Source organism: Antrostomus carolinensis, unplaced genomic scaffold (genome assembly GCF_000700745.2).
Source record: "Antrostomus carolinensis isolate BGI_N321 unplaced genomic scaffold, ASM70074v2 scaffold3466, whole genome shotgun sequence".
Lineage (NCBI taxonomy): Eukaryota > Metazoa > Chordata > Aves > Caprimulgiformes > Caprimulgidae > Antrostomus > Antrostomus carolinensis.
Window position 1 is genome coordinate 7,274 of NW_010321002.1, and position 20,486 is coordinate 27,759.

At 37.4% G+C, this 20,486-nt stretch overlaps 1 protein-coding gene across 1 annotated transcript in view; it reads left to right on the plus strand.

The window, feature by feature from the left end:
• Positions 1-2,994: 2,994 nt before the first annotated feature.
• ANOS1 (anosmin 1) overlaps positions 2,995-20,486 on the plus strand; it is a gene marked incomplete at its 3' end in the record, with an annotated part of 28,377 nt that continues 10,885 nt past the window's right edge. The window contains exons 1-5 of the mRNA XM_010169752.2: positions 2,995-3,069; positions 3,296-3,358; positions 6,533-6,755; positions 12,034-12,218; positions 18,567-18,696. Of these exons, the coding sequence (XP_010168054.2) occupies positions 2,995-3,069; positions 3,296-3,358; positions 6,533-6,755; positions 12,034-12,218; positions 18,567-18,696 (676 nt within the window). The remainder of the gene's footprint in view (positions 3,070-3,295; positions 3,359-6,532; positions 6,756-12,033; positions 12,219-18,566; positions 18,697-20,486) is intronic.

Sequence of the window (20,486 nt, forward strand, 5' to 3'; positions counted from 1 at the left end):
GTAGAGCCAAAACCAGCTGCTAGCTGCTGCTTGGCCTAGATTCCTTCTCATTGTGTGCAGAGGATTTCTATATCCTTTTAGCAGGCACATACATTTACACTAATCCAGAAAACTGCTGGGTGAGAATAGTTTTCTCATGGATGTTTTAGTTATTTCCTTGAAACTCTTCTTATTGGTGAGAAATGCTGTATGCTTTCCTTTCAGACATTAAGGCTAAGCTACACTCCAGTGAGATAACTCCCGTTGGTCTGGGAGAATTTTGGGTCAGTCTTTGCTGAATTGCACTGAAGTTATTAGAAATGTATTATCTGTATTTTAAATTTTAAGATGTATGCTTTTTTTTGTATTCTCTGAAGACTTGATCTGAAGAAAACAGATATTATTGCCACTAGTTCTGACTCACATTTTCTTGACTTTGATTTTTATTACTCATGGAACAATACCTGTCAGAAAACATTCATCTGCTGTCAATGTAAGGCCTGATTCTGCTTTTTCTTGAGAGAATTTTCAACTTGATGCTTGCCTTAGCTAGATGGACTGAAAATGGGGGAGGTCAGTGGAGGGAGAAATGTTTTACTACAGTGCGGTGCAGAGCACTGCAAAATGTATGTTCTTCAGTAGACTCATCTTGATGAACATTCATAGCACAGTCTACCAATGACAAGAAAAAGCTACAACTCTCTGCAGATAAAAAATGCAGCTCAGAGTGACACATGTAAATGGGATGAGAAAGTTTAACAGCGCCAGGCAAGCTAAAGTTTATGAGGACAGAGATTTTATTGGAAAACAGATTATCTGGAAAAAGGCAAATTTGTGTACACAGTAGCCCTTCTTCAGACCTAGCATGTATGTAACACATTTGATCTGCAATTTTCCTCTCCGTATAAAAATCATCAGGAGAGACTTCATAGGGAAAAAAGGATATGTCTTTACCTGAAATTATTGCCATTCAGAGGATAAAGCTCACCAGACAGTGGAGGTGATCTCAAGATCTCAGGTGATTTACAGTTTAAGTCAAGAACTCAAAGGTGAGTCTTGGATCTAAGCTTCCAGCTTTTCCAGCTTCCCACTAGCAGGTTCCCAAGGGGAACCTTGTAACAGAGTAGCTAAGAGGATAAATGCACAGAGCTTGGTGTTCATGAGGTTCTCTCATCTGTGTTATTGCAACTTGGTAGCTACCTTTTTAGAAGGACAGTCCCAAACTCGTCTAGTGCAATGTTATTGGCAATACTTCTGTCTGCTGTAATTTTTTCTCCAACTTGCAAAACAGTACAGGTCCACTAAAGCTAGGCAAGCAGACTATGGTGCTGGGCTAAACTCAGTGCTCTGAGGATTCCTTATGTAACAGGAAGATTTTTTTGTTTATGTAGATAAACAAAAAAACATGGTTTTGTTTATAAGATCATGTGCCCTAATCAGAGCCTGTAAAGCTTATGATGGAGGCCTTATGGCTTGCTATATCATCTGTTTTCATTGGAGTATTCTGAGAACAGTCAGATTGGAGGATACTGCTCAGCCCTGGTTCATTTTGTCCATCTTTCCTTTGAATTGTCGGAGTTGAAATGCCCATCGTTTCTACCTGCCCTGCTGGCAGGTGATGCTGGGGCTCAACCAAAAGTAGCCTGGATTGTCCTGAGTGATTACTGAGACTGAGCAGCAGCCAGATAAGGTGTCAAATGCTGGAGCCTACTTACATTGCAGGTAAAGACATCCTGGTACAAACGCCTTGAACAAACCCTCTGAAGCATATGGCATCTCGGTATTTCCTTCCAGGAGTGCCAGCTGTTTTGCTCTAGAGCAATATACTCAGCATGAACTGGGTTGTCATCTCAAGATTGTGGATAAGCTGGTTTAGATATGCTCTGCCTGGCTGTGCAGCAGTGAAACAAGAATTCGGAGAAGGCAAGGATATGCAAATCCTGGCAGCCTTGGGGATCACTGACAAAGTCCCAGTGTGATCAAAGTGTTGCCCATTGTGTCTTTACACCATTTGTACCTCTGTACTTTGGGGTTAAATCCATCAGGCAGTTAGGAGAACTGTAAAATAAGCATGACGGTGAAATTGGGCTCAAATGTGTGATCAGCACTCGTGAGTTAATTAAACTTACTGAGTTCAGTGACATTTTATAATATATCCTTCTAATTACTCTGTATACAACACATTGTGAATTTTGAAGAACTAGAAATTTGGTCCGAAATACCAAAAATAAACTTATAGGAAATGCTTGAGTTGCATTTTTCATTCCTGAAATATGTAACCTCTGTGACTAATGGTTTTATTACATTTTTCAGGCTTTTTTGCTGAATAAGAAAAATGCTTAACTTTTAAAACACTAATTTTTTTGGTACATTAATGATACAGGTGGACAGCTGTTCTGAGACACAGCCTAAATGTATTCATGCTTGTTTCTGAGTAGCATAAATGTATATGGATCAAATCTAATACTATGTATAAGAGAAACAAATTATATAAATAATTAATTGCATGTCAAAGGCCTTTATTTTTGGTAGAATAAGTAACTTTCCACTATTACTAGAAGGAGTAGATGTTATTAACTCCCAACAGTGCCAGTATTTCCCAAGATCATCTGTCTAACAGAGGAAGAGAAAAGGTTTCTGGATGTAAGTCTAAATTTATTTTTCAGCTGCAGTAAATGCTCTTAGTGTGATTTTTCTTTATGCTACGCTGTGACGCTTGGCTCTGGTTTGCAGAGTTTGAATCTCAACTCTTTCATTGCAGTAGAGGCTGAAGGTGAAAAAATGAGAATATGGTACTTGAAATAAAGTGTTGTTTCTAACAGACCAGTGAACATTGTCTCTTTATACAGGAATAGTGTTTAAACCTCCGGTGAGTTTACTGCATAGCTTGATGACATAGTTTCTCGCTTGAGAAGGCAATGCGCCCATCTAATTTTTAGGGTGGTTAGTGAGGAGAACATTTAACTTTCTGTGGTTTGGAGCCGTTGTCTCTGTGATCCAGTGACATGGTGTCAAATGGTATTAGGACTTCGATTCAATAACGCAGAAAATAGGATGGCATATAAACAGGTGATACGATTGCCTTGTACAGTAAGAAGTACTAAAAATATTTCTTGTAATCTAACCATTGCTTGGCATGACCTTGCTCTGACACCGTGACTCAATGACACAATCTTACCCTCAGGAGAAGTTGATTTTTAAAGCCTGTTATTAACATCCTCTGGGTAAAACAAGCGACTGGAGAAGAAATGGAGTCATTTGTAGTTGTTTATTTATTTTTTTTCCTAACACTTCTCTGCCTTCTGATTCTTCCTAGTGCCTGGAGCCCTGCAAAGAGTCCTGGGACCTGAAGAAAAACCACTGCCAAAGCTTCTGTGAGGTATGTCAGCCTAAGGGCACTCTTTCTCACTTTGTTCTAGCTGTCTCTTTCATTTAAATTATTAGCTTCAAGGAGATAGCTAACAAACATGGGATTTTTACAGCATTCACTTTCATTTGAATGGATAAACATATAACACTTCAGCCATATTAAGTTTGAGGTTTTTTTAAAAAGGGGCTTTTTTTCTGACCAAATGATTAACCTCAACTTGAAGTTTTAAGACTTGATCCAGCTGCATTTATGTGGCTTCTCTTCCTCCTTTAAGTTGCTATTTCTACCACATGCCCTTCAATCTTTGCTGGCCATGTGTAAGAAAGAGTAGCTTTGTTTAAAAGATAAAATGACATTGTCTGAAAATCCCTGTGCAGGGTAACTAGAAAAGATGTCTTTCCTGTATATGAAAGCCAGTCTGATTTCTAAAAGAATGTATCTCCAGGAGTAACTGGATTGTGGAGTCTTGGATCAGAAGACAGCTATCAAAATATGTACTTATTCAGGTACTCGTTTTTGGAAAAGTGGTTCTGAATCATGGTTCAGAATAACCTTGTGAATAAGCAAATCTAGATCAGCTAAACTAGTACGAAAAAGAGGATGGTTTTATTGGATTTAAATCATGGCTCCTACTGAGTTGTTGGAAGTAAATTGTTACAGTTCTTATGTGGTTTTTAGTACAAAATGGAAATATCATCTAATAGATAGTTGCTTTATTATGACTAAATCAATATAAAGATACACCTCTATTCAAGTCTATGAAAGTGCATTTTTATGAAGATTTTAAACGTTTAATATAAAAAAATAGAAGTGACTTTAATTGATACTGATCTCAGTGACATACTGATTTAACTCCTCCCTCAAAAGTGTAGGAACTCTTTTTCTGGTACAAGAGCTTGTCTGGTGTTTAAACGAATTTAAGCGTTATTAAGATGATTAGGAAAAGCTGTAATTTCAACTAAAAAAAAAATAGATCCAACCATGTGTAAATAGGGATTATTGGGTTACTGATCTATATAGTTACATTAGAAAAAAAAGTACAGATTTCTCATGAAAACCAATCCTTGTAAAAGTTCTTTAGCCCAGATTAATTGCTGCTTCCTTATATACAAAACTTGAAGGTAGTTTATAAAGCAGTTATAATGGATCAAATTTATGTAATTCTTGTATATCACTTCTCACTCAGGCTGTATGTTTCCAGATATGGGTGAAAATATGTTTAAAAGGAGAACATTTGTAGAACACTATTCTATTGTAGTTAAAAACAGTGAGCATCCCTCTTTGATTAGTGTTTTGTGGTTGAAGCTAAATTTAGAACTTCAAAGGCCTGTAATGAATTGCAGCACATTTAGCAGCTAACTGAAAAATGAGCTGTGAAATAGGGTGAGGAGGAGAAGCCTTGGGGATGTATTATGCCTCGGGGAGCTATAAAGTTTTTAATTAAGTAGCTGCAAATTTGTGATGTTTTAGGATTTGAAATTAGCTTCACTCACACACACACAAGCACAGGAGGACCTTCTCTCAGACTCATGTATGCTCCATAGACATTGTTTAATTGAATTAAACAAAGTTGTTTTCCTTTGAGAATGTTTTCAATCTTTTTGTATTTTGTAAAAAATCTGGAGGCAACAATTTAGCTTTGTGTTTCTCAAGCTTCCTGCTTGGTATGTTACTTCTTATCTACTGAGTGAGTATATTAAAGTTAAAGGAACTTTGCGTGTGAAGAAGAAAAGGAGACAGTTTACTTGACTCTTTTTTTTCCATAAGTTCAGTTTCCTGCTGCTTTAGCTTCTTAATTGTCTAACCATGGGATCAGGTGCATTCCAATGGGGGCAACAGTAGGATTGTGCATCTAAGGATCACTGGGGTCAGTAGGAGAAATAAGGACTGCTCATTTTGGCAGCCTTTAGGCTGGTTGAGCCGTAACACCCAAATGCATCCTAACAGCCTAATTCAAAAATTCTGGACAGTTCTGTGGTACAAAGTGGAAGAGGCAACTTAGTGACACATTCTTGGACCACAGTGACTTTGGAGAATAAACTGTCACATAGTCTGTGAAACACCTGGGCTTCCTTAATAGCGAAGAGTCTTTCTCATTTTGCCAGAAATCTGAGAACAGTAAAAGTAAGAAAGTAAAACATTTGAATATGGAAGGAAGTTGCAGAAGTTACATGAATAATTGGATGGAGAGTGGATTATAATTCCTGTGTAAGTTTAGGAATCTGTAAATCAGATCTGTCAGAGTAGAAGGTTTTTGGTTGCTCTGAGATAGGTAGGCAGGCTGTAGGTAACCCCAGTTACATGGGTTGCCCACCTACAGTTCCACCAGTCACTTTGAGGGAATCACTTTAGCTGTTTTTGCACCAAACTAAATAGAGCACCAGATAAAAGAGACAAAATCCCTATGTCCCCATATTCTCCCCAGGGTCCTAGATTATATTTTTAATAGAGTTTTAAGTGAACCTTGCAAACCTCTGAGTAGTACTCATGCTGTAAAATGTCTGTGTGTTGAAGCAACCTCAATATATCTCGGGCTTGATTTCTCAGAGTAGCATTTGCTTTGATCTTTAATCAATATATTTAAGGCTTATTTTAATCTGTATTTTCTGCTGATCATTCTATCAGAAATTTAGTTCCAGTTCTGTGAAGAGTTAAACAACTACTAATATGCTGGCAAGAACATAAAGATGCTGCAAAATCTTCTCTTAGCCAACTCAGTTCAAACAATATAATGAAACAAGATTTCACTTATTTATCTAGAGTGGCATTACATCAGATATTGTGGGTAAAGTATTATGAAGTGCTAAGAGAGGAATGTGGGGTAGTAAAAAAAAAAAAAGAAAAAAAAGAAAGACTATCTGACTGTTGCTTCCCCTTTGTTTTGGGAATGTTTTTAATCTGTCAGTGAGCAACTTTGTCGCCAACCAATGTGAGGAAAACAAGGGAAAGCTGGCAGATATAAACAACTTTATTCCATTAAAGATGGTGGTCTTACTTGAGGGAATTCATCATTCTGTGCTTGGAATGCTTTTTTAGAAGTGGCCTGAATATATAAACCTTTAGGGATAGTCTTGCAAAAAATGAAGATCTGAATTTTCCTTTAGCAGTTCTTGGAAAACATACAATTATTTTGTTTGTTTGTTTCCTATTGAAAACTGTACAGTTCTTTTCTTTTCCCTTTAGCCTCTTTTCCCCAAGAAGAATTATGAATGCCTAACTAGCTGTGAATTCCTTAAATACATCCTGTCTGTGAAGCAAGGGGACTGCCCAGCACCTGAGAAGGCCAGTGGCTTTGCAGCTGCCTGTGTTGAAAGCTGTGAAGCTGATAGTGAATGTTCTGGAGTGAAGAAATGCTGTTCCAATGGATGTGGTCATACGTGCCAAGTCCCAAAAAATCTGTACAAAGGTAGGGGTTATTAATACGTACTCATACTGGGCTAATAACTTCAGGCCATAATAAAGTCTCCTAGAAAACCAGGACTTTCATAGGAGTTTGTATGGATGGGAAGAAAAAGGAGACGTGCCTGTAGAGATGTGGCTGGACACTGAAAGGTTGGAAAGCCAAAGAAAAATGTTGCTCAAGTTTCTGAATTTTTTTCCCCTTGTGAAGCCCATGTCTGGAAATCTGCGGAATGTAAACATGTGGTTATTATGAATCATCTTAAGCAAAACAAACTTTCCAATTTAGGTAAAATCTCACTTAATTTAATGCATATGAGAGACAATGCAGCAGGAAAATATTTAACAATAAACAGTTCAAGTCCTATTAATCACAAATAACATTTATGTTATAAACCAAGCAGGTAGGACTACCAAACAGAAATTGTGACATAATCTGGTAAAAGAACAAATCAATGCAGTATATTTGTCATTGGTGTTCTTAATGACCTAAGAACAAAATGGTTAAAGATTATAATATCCACATATATATGTAAATTCATTATTAAGTCAATCCTTTTTTTTTTTTTTTTAATTTATTTGAGTCCTGAGATTCTGTGGAAAAAGGTTTTCCTTGGCATCCATTGTCAAGAACATATAAACTAAGAAATTATTTGATTAGACAAACTCCAAATTTTAGTTTTTTGGAATTAAAAAAGCTTTATACATGGAAAAATTCTGAAAATGTACTCCTAATGCAGAACAATGAGCATTTATGAAAAGCATTTTCTTGTTCCACAGAATTGGAATGTTTTGTTAGAAATCCATTCTCCTTACTTCAGTGATAAAAAATAAATATTAATCAGTTATTCTTCTGATAGTGTGGGCTCTCTGTGGAGAGCCTAATCAGCAGAACTCCAAACTAAGCTCCGGGCTTAGATCCCAATCCAGACTTATTTCCATCTGTGAATGGAAAAATGGTAAAATATGTGAAGGAGATGGTGATTTTATTTTTAAGTTCATTACTTTAATTGAAATGTTGATGCATCTTTTTGAATGTCCCTAGTGATGAGAATATATGTCAGGAAGCATTGTCTTGTTTACTTACATAAATGGAGCAAATTCAATCTAGAAGTCAGAGAGCTGAGTAAGCAGAAAACTGATGAAGATGGTACTCAGTGTTTTGAAGAGCAGGCAATATTGTGATCCAGATTTCCAGTGCAGAAGTTGCTTCCAAGAGACTTCAGAGCAGTCCCTTTAAAACTGTAAGGAATTAATAGAGTCTTATACACAGCACCCCTTTCAAAAATGAAAACTATTAAAATGAATTGCTTAGTTATTTCTTTTGTCTTCTTGAGTCAAATGACCAGAGTGACAAACTGGCATTTGTATTGCATATGTAATGATTTACATGATCAGGCTCTGTACTACAACCACAAAGCATTCCAGTAAATGTAACAGCTGGAAAGGCAAAATCAAAACACGTAAGCAAACAAGCAAATGAAATAAGACAACATGCTTTTGGACAGGACACAGGATATGACAGGATATGATACATTGTATAACTGCACACGGGAAAGTCTACTGCTGTTCAGCCTTATGATATAGGAACAGAACTAACCTTCTCCAGCATCTTATCACCTATCTGCAGGAGGTGCTTGCTTGTGAAAGCATATATGCCTTGCAGAGGAAGGGCAAGCCCAATAGTGTACTGCCTTCTCAGCTGATGAATTCAGCTAATTAGCCTCTTCAACCTGTCTTTCTGCCACAAAGGACAAATAGAAGTGGAGAAGGCTTGCTATTCATTTCCTCCAGGGGTAAATGACCTTCCTGTCACTAAGGAAGAGCAAACTCTGCAAGCATAACTAAGATCTAGTGAATAAGTTGAGTACTTACTCTTATAATTTAGAAAGCACTCACAGCTAGAAAATGAACTCAGAGTGAATCTACAGAAGTTGCTATAGTTTTGGTGTTGATCAAGCTCTGGAGGTTAGTTACAACAGCAGATATAAAATGCCCATTTGATTTGCTAGATTTACAAACTGGAGTTGCCCTCTAGTACTACGTGCTAAAGCCCAGTCCTAAAAGAATATTAATGTAAGTACACTTGCACCAAAGTCATATACTGCAGATGTTATTGGATTAACATAACAAGTCCAGTCACTTGTAATCCTAATTGTTTATTGGTTTACATTTGCTATAATCTTCAAACTGTCCATTATTGCATTTTTTAATTTTTGTTGGGAGTATTACTAATTAGTTACATAGTCTTCACATTTTTATTTCCCTATACTGGAGATATCAAATGTTCTCTCTTCTATCAAATGGCCTACTCTTCTGTCATCTGCCTCATCCACCTCCTTTACATCGTCTCAACAAGTGAAGAACTTCAGAAAGGGTCCCTTCTCCATGGCCTACCTCTTTTTTTTTTTTTTCTCTATATGGACATAATGAAGTTATAAATAACAGTAAGTGCCTAAAGTAGATTTGGTACTTCAGAGATAGAAATGGGGGCAATATCTCTGCTTAGAAGTGAAACAGTTTCAAATTTCTGAAAAAAAGGAAGGAAGAGAAAGGGATGGAAAATGCTTGATCAGGTTCGCTTTGTCTAACATGCACATATGCATCCCCAAGTAAAGACAAGGACATGTATCTTCTTCTACATTCAGCTGGTGTCAGCTGAAAAAAATATCCATCAACTTTTTTCTATTCAGAAGTTAGTGGTCTCTGAGAAGTGATGATACACCTACTTGTGTGAACTTTCCAGGAACTCTTATTAACAAAGATTTAGGGTTTGTGCTGTCTAAACCAGCCTAACTAATTTTGTTTGAAATGTGTATGGGAGCAATCCATGCAGCAGACCAAACTGCAGATCTGGGCAAGGTAAACTTTGAAGAGAAGATGATGACATTTAAAGGGTATGTTGGTATGACAATGTCATAAGAGGATGGCTGGAGCCAGATGGTCACCCACAGTTTAAAGGCTCTTTTCATGCTTAAAGAAAAATAGTTTTGTGTTAAAAAAAAATAGTGTACAGTTTTAAAGATGTGTATCTCTGAGTCTTCGAACAACTGTGTTAACAGTCATACTGACTTCATGAGTGTACCTTTTATTGTCCAAAACCCTTCCATGGAAACTTTTGAATTCCTGGAGAACTGACATTTAAGTTACAAATTCTTATGAAGGACCACCATGCATTTATTTTTCATGGCATGGAGATGCATGTGTCATCTGAAAGACACCTTTAGAAACATTTTTCCTGGGCTCTGGTATTGCACACATACAACAACCAGTGATTTGAATTCTTTAGTTAAGCATTGCAGACTTCAGAGGACTAATTTGTTCCAGCATGATGAAAGGGCTGACCATTTACATAATAAAAAGCACATTGAAGAGTGATTGGATCTACACATCTGGATATGCAATTGATGGTGCTGGTTCTACAAAAGTATTTTAAAATGCACTTGTTCTGTGCTCTTGTTGTTTGTGCTGCTGCGCTCCATCTGCACGCAATTACATAACACCGGAGAGGCTGAGATACTTGCAATCAAGTGAATCCAACTGCCCCTAATGCAAAACAGATGGAAGTTTTCTTAGCATGCAAATTGTAGCATTATTGTACATCATAATTAAAGAAGAATTTTCAAATGTGGAAATCTGAACTGACATGTTCTGTGGTGTTTTTTTTATTAAACTAAGACTGCAGGCTGTTGCAGAATATCATAGACCCACAGAATGGTTAATGTTGGAAGGGACCTTAAAGACCATCTAGTTCCAACCCCCCTGCCATGGCCGGGTCACCTTCCACTAGATCAGGCTGTTCAAAGCCTCATCCAACCTGGCCTTGAACACTTCTAGGGAGGGGGCATCCACAACTTCTCTGGGCAACCTATATATCCAGGGTTTAAACTGCTGTGATAACCAGATTCAGGTACTGGATTTTCCTCAGGTTGATTTTAGGTTTCTTCAAGGGTTACAGTATCAATTTTTATTTGGACTGGTCTTACATGGATGCCCACTGAAATAAGAAAATAACTATAATGCATATGATAACTTGCTAAGAAGGTTTCTATATGTCAGCATAGAAATCTTATTTGTGACATATTCTGAAGTGACAAAATGCTGCGTTCTCAAATATATCAGTTCCTAAAGTCTGTCTAGAGAAATGTATCTTAACACTTGATTTGTTGATTTAATCAAAAGATAACAAATTTGAAGAGATGTTTTTTTCCTTCAGGCTAATGCAGATGTTTTCAAAAAGGTGGTGTTAACAGCAGTAGAAACAACAGAAATAACTGTCCTTCAGTGTCACTATTTAATGAGAAATTACTGTAAAATTTTAGAAAGACATCTAGAAAACATTTATCTCTTAAATGTAACAATTGGACAATATACATCAGATATATCTATTCCAAGATGCCTTGGAATTACCTTTCCTAGATCTTTAGGGATGAGTGGAGAGCGACACATCCTACAGTACAGCTGCATGTGAGTCAATAAGATCATGCTGCTGTGGAAAAGTCAAACAGCTTTCTTAAGTATGTCAGACTAATGTAAGATGTGTGAAATAATTCCGCAGTCTACGCTGGTAAAAGCTTAGACACAGTCTGTGTCCAGTTTTAGGCCTGACTGTGGAGAAAGGATGTGGTCCAATGGAAGAGTTTCCAGAGACAGCTACAAGAATGATCAGAGGTTGAGAAACACTGATTTAGAAGGAAAATGGAGTACACTGTGGTTATTAGACTGAAGAAGAAAACATTGAGAGGCATGATAACAGTCTTGTGGTACAACATCATAGACAAGTATTAAAATGCAGTGGAGGACACTAAACAAGGGAGTGCGAAAGCTTTCTAATGGTAAGGATGGAGAAGTAGTAGAATGGATTACTATGTGATGCTATGTGAATATTCTGTCATTGGGTGGGTTTAAGTACAAATTAGGTGAAAAACTGAACAACAGGTATAGCTGATTCTGCTTGGGATCAAAGGGATCTTTCTTCAGGTTTTCAAAGCATGTTTGGAAAATGTTTTCTGTGAGGTTAGTTTTAGTTTACGACTTTCGAATCCTTTAGATTTTAAATGAAATAAATAATTTTGAAGATTTTTTAAAAGCAAATTTTACTGTTAGCAGAGATAGGTCAGCTATGAGCACTTCTGAAACTCCCTTGCTCATTCCCCTCTTTTTTCCTTCTGTCTGACCAGCAATCTCCTTTTTTAAAAATTATTTTTGTATACAGCTTCATCTACATATTATTTAATTGTCTCTTAAATTACTCACATATTTTTGTCTGTGCATTTCTATTACAGGTGTTCCACTGAAACCCCGGAAAGAATTAAAATTCATAGAACTTCAGTCTGGAGACCTGGAGGTGAAGTGGTCTTCAAAATTCAATATTTCCATTGAGCCTGTGATTTATGTTCTTCAGAGGAGGTGGAATCAAGGAATCCATCCAAGTGAGGATGATGCTACTAACTGGCAAACTGTGGCACAGGTCGGTTCTTTGCAAAACAACATTTATCCCTAGCTTCCAGACCTTGATCTAAAGGTCCTCTTCAGATCAGAGAAGAGTTAGATCACTGACAGGTGGGGAGGCTCATCCAGAGAGATCCCTTATAGGATCTCTCTCCAGGTCGTGACAGAGCTGCGAACAGAATCCAGATCTCCAAGGCCTTACTTCATTGCTCAATGAACTGTTTCCTAGATTTACTCGGGAGAAATGAACTTCAGTATTTTTGCTTCCAGTTTTGCAGTTATAGCAACATCAAATGCTTTTGGTATATATTGAAAACAACTTCATAAAAAATGTGTGAATATATCAGTAAAGAAGTAAATAGTGATTTCCTTGTCATCAGAAGAAAAAATACTGAGGTTTGTTTTCAAAATGAGTTTATTTTGTGGGTTTGCTCTATAGATAAAAATCTATAGAACTGTCTGGAGGCTTGATTTTCATAAGGCTAGTGAGTGGCACTTTCTTGTAAGCACATACTTATCTATTCAGATGGGAGTTCCAGAAGTCTCTGAAAGCCACAAATCTCTTAAAAATGTAGAATTAGATACCAAAATCCATTGAAGGAAGCACATAAGAGACACAGTCCTTTTGAGGTCAGTGGGCCTCAGTGCAGAGTCTCCAAGGAGTGACTGGTCTTATGAAAAAGATGAGAAATCCAATTGGTGAAAAGACCATTTAATTTTTTTTTTATAAAACAAAGAGTGCAAAATGACTAAAACATTTATTCTTTGTAGAGTTGTTTTTTTCAAATGTTACCCTTCCTACTCAGAAAAGACTGTGATGTCATGCTCTTATCACTCAGTGCAATCCAGACTGAAAATGTAAGATTCATGAGCAAATGTTTCTTAATGAGAAGCAGCCAACAGAGCATAAATTTTCACTTAGTTCCTTCCTAGTTTCAATCTGTTTTTTAACATGCTGACAGTCCACCTGGATGGCAGAGTTCCAATCATTTATCTTAACTGCTTCACCCTCATCCCTGCTGACAAGAAAAGTAAAATGCTGATTTTGAAAAGACCTGCAAAATGTCGTTATAGCTAGGAAAAAAAGGACAGAGAGAATAAATAGAACCATCCACAAAATAAAGTAAGGAGTTTAAATTCTGTAACAATCTGTGTTCATTCTCAATTCAGACTGTGTAGGAAAACGCTATCTTAAAATCAAGTCAAGCGTGTGAAACTCAACACTCATAAGTGAAGTTCTTAGCTTCAGTGTTGTGCTATAGAGAGCTGTCACTATGTTAAGAGTCTTGATCAGAAAAAATGTCCTGCAGCAGAGCCTGACATGAAACCCTGCTTGTGCAAGCCCAAGGGAACGTGCACACCTCCGAACCTGATAAAGTTGCAGTGACTTACTTGTTATTTCTCAGCTGAGGTGCAGATCTTCAGTCTGCATTCCCCATATTCAGCAAACAACCTCCTGCCTTTGCTACTGGCAGAATACCATCTGAATTACTCCTCACTGTTACCATGCCCTGTTACGTGCTAGACTGTAGAAGCCCAACTTTTCTGGCTGGTGGATCCAGACTGCAAAAGTAGCACACTGCTGTGCTTTTTCTCATCCCAGAAATAGACCTCATGCACATTTCTGGAAGCACACAGTATATGTGCTCCACTAGCATATACAGACCTCTGCCTTCTTGCAGTGGCTGTACAGGAGACTGTTTCAGAAACATGTTCCCAAGCAAGAGTGATAGGAACCCTGACAGCTGCATTTCCTGGGGGTCTGTTACACGCGGGCAGAAGGAGCTGAGTTAATCTCTATGGCAGGGGAAGCCTTCTTCGAGAACTTTGCTGTCCCTTCTGCATCACAACAAATGTGTGTTCGATTGTGTGATGGAGCCCATTGGGGATGTCAGTTCAGAACAAGCTTCAGGATGCCTGACTGGCTTTGTAAACTGTGTATACCTTATGGCACATAAAGGCTGGGCACCCTTGAGGGGTGGTAGTAATCAGAATTTCTGTCTTTATAGAGTAATGTACCTCCATGTTGTTTGTAGTTTTAGGCATCCCACCAGGCAGTCAAATTTGTTCAGTGTGGCTGCATGCAATAGAATTTATTTTGCAAGATCAGCAACAAAGATGGATATCCAGTTTGAATAAAGTGACTGTGTGCACAGCCTCTGGGCTTTTCTTGCCCATATAACTGAGTTTTTTTCTTGTATGATTCCAAAACGTTGGGGGATAAGACCTTAATTATAGGCAAAGGCTGCGAAGAGCTCAGCCGTTTGGCTGAGAACTCCTGAGGCATCTCAGTCCAGGGGAGATGATGCTGGCTCTTTTATTACTCTGCAACTTAAGCTAGAGAGCATGTAAAAAGCAGTTGAAGATCAAAAAGGTTGTGGGTAAGGATCTGAATTTCTCTGTGCATATGACTATATGAAGTGTAATTATGCAAAGTTATTTTTTGCTTTTTCTTCTTATAAGAAAATTCATAATATTTTATCAGAGTTCCTCATCCAATATCATATTTTTATTATCTGCCCAAGAAGAAATGGGGTTATAATTTTCATTAACTTTATTTGAAGATGTATACCTTTTAGAAACACTTGCTATTTTCTATTGCCTTTACATGAGCTCGTTTGCAAGTAATTTATCACATCTCACATAAATTTTTACTTGGTATTGAAAAAATAATTTTGAAAAAGTTTGTTTCCTTTATATTGTATTGTGTCATCAGGTCTTTTTTGATGTTTTCTTTTTGAGGAGGAAGGCTCAATCTATTAATATGTTATTTGTTTAACTCTCCAAGTATATAAAGAAGTCAAACACATTGAAAACAATTTTAGTTATTTTTCACTTCAAGTAGAAGGGATTTTGTTAACTTTATTTTTTTACTGCACATTTTTGGGGAAATTTGCCATAACTAACTATTTGACTAATTTCCATTGGTTAATATAAAAACTATGGGAGCTAAGACACTAGTTAGCCTAGTTAGCTGTGATGTACGGTGTTCTAAGTGGTTATGCCAAGTTTCTTACACTGCTGTTTTTTAAGGTTTAACCAGCTGAGTAGGACCTGCTGCACTATCCCATGAAAATACTGTATATTTTGTGAACAAACTTATAATTCTATTTGGTGCTAATGCTTTCTAAAAATAATAGTATTACTTTTTACATTGGAAACTTAGATAGTTAATTGCATTAAGTTAATAAAAAGTTAATTCAGATATGCCAGGTCAGATATTTTTAGACAGAACACATCTGTGTTGTGTGAATGGATGTCAAAACAAATAAGAAGCTCTATTTACTACTAGCTTGATTGTGATAAACCTTAATGCTTCACCTTGGAATTGTCTGAACTATGTGGACAACTAATACTTTTTTAAATCTTGAAGTTTCTAAGACACCTAAAGTTCTGATTCTGAGGATTGCAAAAAGTTTCTCAGCTCTTGGCAGCAAGAAATTGCTGTACAGTAAAAGTTTATTTCTCCATCTCCCAGGAGAGGGCTTGCTTTGGTAGGCATTCTTAGAGAGTGCTCTCCTTGTGTGGGATTGCATTAACTCAAAACAGAGTAAGTCCACTGTCCTTTGATAGAGTAGTGGATGCAGCACTGTCAGGTTTCTTCTGTGTCAGAAGAAATATATATTTAGCTCTTCTGATACCCAGGATGGTATCCCTTCACTCTCTGAACTGCCAATTCCTTTATCAACGTGCATTGTTTCAAAAGAAGGTGTAGAGCTATGAGCTGAGCAGCGTAAGGCTGTCCTCTCCTATTTCCATTAAACCTTTGCACTACAGAAAGGAATCCAGGATTGATAGTGTGAATGAAAGGGAATGAACACAGTGAAACAGTCCATTGATTACTGTAATACTACTCAGCATACATTGGGCTTACATTAATATAAGACAGATACTGAAAGGACTCTGAATATTACGATCTCAGCTCCAAACATACTTAAGTAGTGAGAACTAACTGAAGCAATTAAACAAACAAAAAAATCAATTTACCATTAAGGTCATATAAGATATCTCAGTAGCATTTAGCTCTTTCTTGAAATTTATTAAATCTCTGTAAAGGTTGCTTAGAGGTGCCAAAGTAGTTTATACTCTATAATGCAGGAGTTACACCTCCTGCATGTCATTGAGCTTGACAGCTTTGCCAACAAAATGAATGATGAAAGTAATAGGCCAAAGGCATGTTCATAAATTAAAATAATTTTGGTGATATGGATTGACAGATTATTTGATCTTATTGTATTTCACGGTTGCCACAGAAGACTGACACAACTGCAATTCTTTCAATCAGTCCTAGCAGAATAACTGAGTTGATGCAAATGGCAAACAAGATTCCTTAGCTGAGGAATTTGGGGTCAAGTCTATTCAGATTATACTTGCCTTGTAACTAAATTCAGCAAATCTGTTTTCAAAACCTGCAGTGTTGTAACTAGTTAATTAGAATTAGATATTGATCCTGATCCTGATCTCTGTTGCAGCAGTAGCCTGAGTATATCCTTGGTTTTTTTTCTGTTAATATATTGATAGTTTATTTTACTCTAGTTCACTGTTGTGTCTTATCTGTAAGTTCTTGAGTATATGGGCCAGCATGCTGGAAAAAGTTAGCACATTTGAGTGCTCCGTAAAATTAAAATAGTATTAGAAGTTGGTTCAGGTAGGCTTTTTCTTCCCTAAGGGAACCCCTTCATTGGATGAGATAATTCAGTCTTCAGGTAACATAAAAGCTAAAAAAAAGAAAACAGGGTGAGGCAGACAATTAAAGTATTAGGACTATTACACCTGCTTAAACTAAAAAGGCAAATACAACAGTATAAATGGAGGAGGACTCTAAGTAGCAGAAATATTTGAGGCACTTAACATCTGCAACACTTACCAGTCTGAGAACAGTCTATGATGTAATTTGTAAAAGCTGTCTTTCCTTTATGTGCACACACAAATGGCAAATGTGTGTGCACATAAAGGATGTGCGTCTCCCTAAATTTTGCTTGTCACCAGATGAAGAGATTAAGTACAGGACAGACAACACCTCCAAATTTTATTGGTCAGGGCTCTAAAAATACCATTACTGTAGAGCTGAAGCAACTTCCCCAGGTTCTGGCTAGCTGAGTTAGCTCAGCAGCTGCCACTTTCTTACACAGATTAGAAAGAGCAAAAAGCAGAAATGATACTGTGCCTTTTCTGGGAAGTGCTTGGCATCATTGCAGGTAACATTGAATCCTGTACAAGGAAGGTGGTTTTTTCAAGTTACAAAACAGAGCTTGTGAAAATAAATTGATGTCACTACATTTTTAATGAGCTTGCATGTTTGGTCAGTAATGATAAACAGTAATTCAGTAATGGTTTATTTAGACATATACAGAACATTTGGTTCAGTTTATTGTGTTATTTTGATTAAAGAATTAAATTAAAATGCAATAAACATGATGTCCTAGAATAAAAACTAGATAATTGAGAGGTAATTGAAAAAGTAAAATCTGCAACAAGTAGATGAATTTCTGATGAGTTCATATTCTTTACTTGGCAGTGATGCAGGGGTTACCAGCAAGTTGAATTCAGTTCTGGTGTTTGTACCTTAGGAAAAATAAGAAACAGTGCAGAAGATAGCTCTTTAAAACTTTAAAGGAAAAAAAAAAGATAGAGGAAAGCAGGGCTCGGAACAAGAGCATGTAAAGCACCTCCTACTGAAAAGGTTCAGAGCGCATCTATGCTTATTCCATATTTCAGCAGTTAAGGCACTCCCCACAGAAGATGGAAATTGAACTCATGACACTAGCAGTCTCAGTGGGTGTTGTTGGAGGAAAGGTCATCTCCTATGACCTGAGAAAGGTCTGCAGGGAAGAGTTAAGGCTGTGAGTGTCTTTTTGACATAAGTGCCAAAGATCTGAAGAAGGCTTACATTCATTACCTGAGGGTTTCATGTTTCCTATGAACCAGAAAAGGCAGCTTCTTGCAGCACTGGATTTTGTGAAGCCGTTTTGGACCCCTAATTCTCTGAGAATTGGAGAAATAAGTCCTGTGACCTGGGGCAATGAGTTCCCTGAAACATCAATACCTGAACAGCTATGCCTTATACACTGGTGAAGGTTGTGATAACTGGAAAACTAATTTTGTGAATTTAACACTTCACCAGTTTTCTAAAGGTTACTTTTTTCCAGAAGAGACCTGCAATGCACTGTAAAATTGGGTGGTTATATGATTTTGTTCACAACTGAAAATGCTTCGCGGTGCAGAATGATGCTTGGAGTCAGGTGAGGTGCATATGAAAGAAGTGCATCCCCTACTCTTCAGTCTGACTAACAGGTGTTGCATGGGAGATGGTAGCACAACTAGCCATGTCAGAACAAGAAAGTAAGCATGACATTTTCCCCACCAGACTACGGATGAGCGGGTTCGGCTGCCGGACATCCGAGCGAGCAGGTGGTACCAGTTCCGCGTGGCAGCTGTGAATGTGCATGGGACGAGAGGCTTCACAGCACCCAGCAAGCACTTCCGATCCTCAAAAGGTTAGTTTTCATTTGCTAAGTCTGTTGCTCACCTTCCACTCACTCACACATGGAGCGTAACCTGATCTGCCTAATTTTGTGGCAGAAGGGTTTTAACAGGTGGGTTTTTGGGTAGTTTTGCCACTGGCTTTAGAAATGGTGTGAGTTTTGTTTGAAATCAGCAGAGGAATTAAAGGTTAAAGATGTCATTATTCTTTTATCAGTAAGGGATCTCAATGAATAAACCTCCTTTTAAACATTTTCCGCACGGTCAGTGTCAAACAACGTGATCCTGACCATGGAACATAAAGGAACTGGGGTTTCAGTGTGTTATTCCAGGAGATTTCTCTTATTTTTCTTTTCAGTTATGAGAAATATGTTACTGCCATATCTTTAGCAGAGTATTTAAATATTTAGTTGCCTGTATCTAAATAATTGTAGCAGCATTATTTCGATGGAACTGCAGGCTCTTTTAATACAACTTTCCCCTTACTAGCACTAGTCATAAGAGCTTAAGAATAAAAAGGGTATAATTGCTAAGTAGCATACTTCTGTTCATTAGAAAGGCATGCTGGACAATCCCCAAAGTATTGTAGGAATTTTTGTTGCCATTTCTAGTTTTGCAAGGGTTTGGCTAATGAAATAATTTTGAATATTATTTCTGTACCAGTAATAATTGGGGGATGGGGAAAATGGAAGCAGATCTCCTATCCTGTGAAGTTGCTGGCATTGTCCCTGGTGTGCCTTTGGCCCATGCAAAACAAAATTTTCCCAGATGACTCTCAGGCATAGGAGTTGGCACAGGCCAGAAACTATTCCCGACAGACAGGTGGTTTGGATGTGGTCACCCTGTCTTAAAGGCAGTTTATAATGTGGGCATAGCCAGGCCATGCTAGTTGACTTCTGTGCCAAAGAATGAGATCTATCACTCTTCACTCTACTAATAGAGGTAGTTTTTGTAGTGACAGAATCTTTACACTGGTGTAATGCATACTTCGAGGAATGTATTTCCTCCTCTTTCTCTAGATAAAGTTATCTTGTAATACAGGCAGTTGCCATCTGTAGGTTCCCGTGCTAGCTTTTAGCTTGCTGTTTGGCCATAGTCAGTCTTAGAAAAAAGTCTTATTGTAGATGCAGTTATAGAGGCATGTAGGTGCTTTTGCTGGTATGGATGGTTTAATTACTGAATATATGTATATATAAACACACACACACACATTAGACTCCATAATTTTTTGGTGCTATAAGTACATTTGTTGTAGGAAAGTTGACTGGCATAGCTATCCCATTACCGCTGTGACCACAAACCTTTTCAAGTATAAAAGAAGTATTATTTTAAGAATTTATTATACTTAAGTAGCATATCATTTCAGTCACATCAAAAACACAGTTCCTTCAAGTGGTGTTGAGCTTACTACAAGGACTCAGCAGGAGCAATAGCTTTCTCTGCTTTTCTTCATGAACAGCATCAGCAGATACAGCGCTGTGTTGCTGAATCTAGGACCAAATTTCCTTTAAACTCAGATCATTGTCAGTTGTTTTTCTGAGTTCATAAACATTTTCCAACTATTCTGCTTGGAACCACTATAATTGCAGTTACATAAAGGTATATCATGATACCATTGAGGTTTTGGCTTGAGCATGACATTTTCAGGCAGGATTTGTATTACTTTCCAAAAAATTCATCTCCTACTGAGTGTGCTAGCCACAGGAGGATATTGTTCAAAATACCTACATTGATAATGAATATAAGAACATCTATGGTAAGTTTACTGAAAGTCTCTTTAGCCCAGTATCTGACCTCAGCAAAA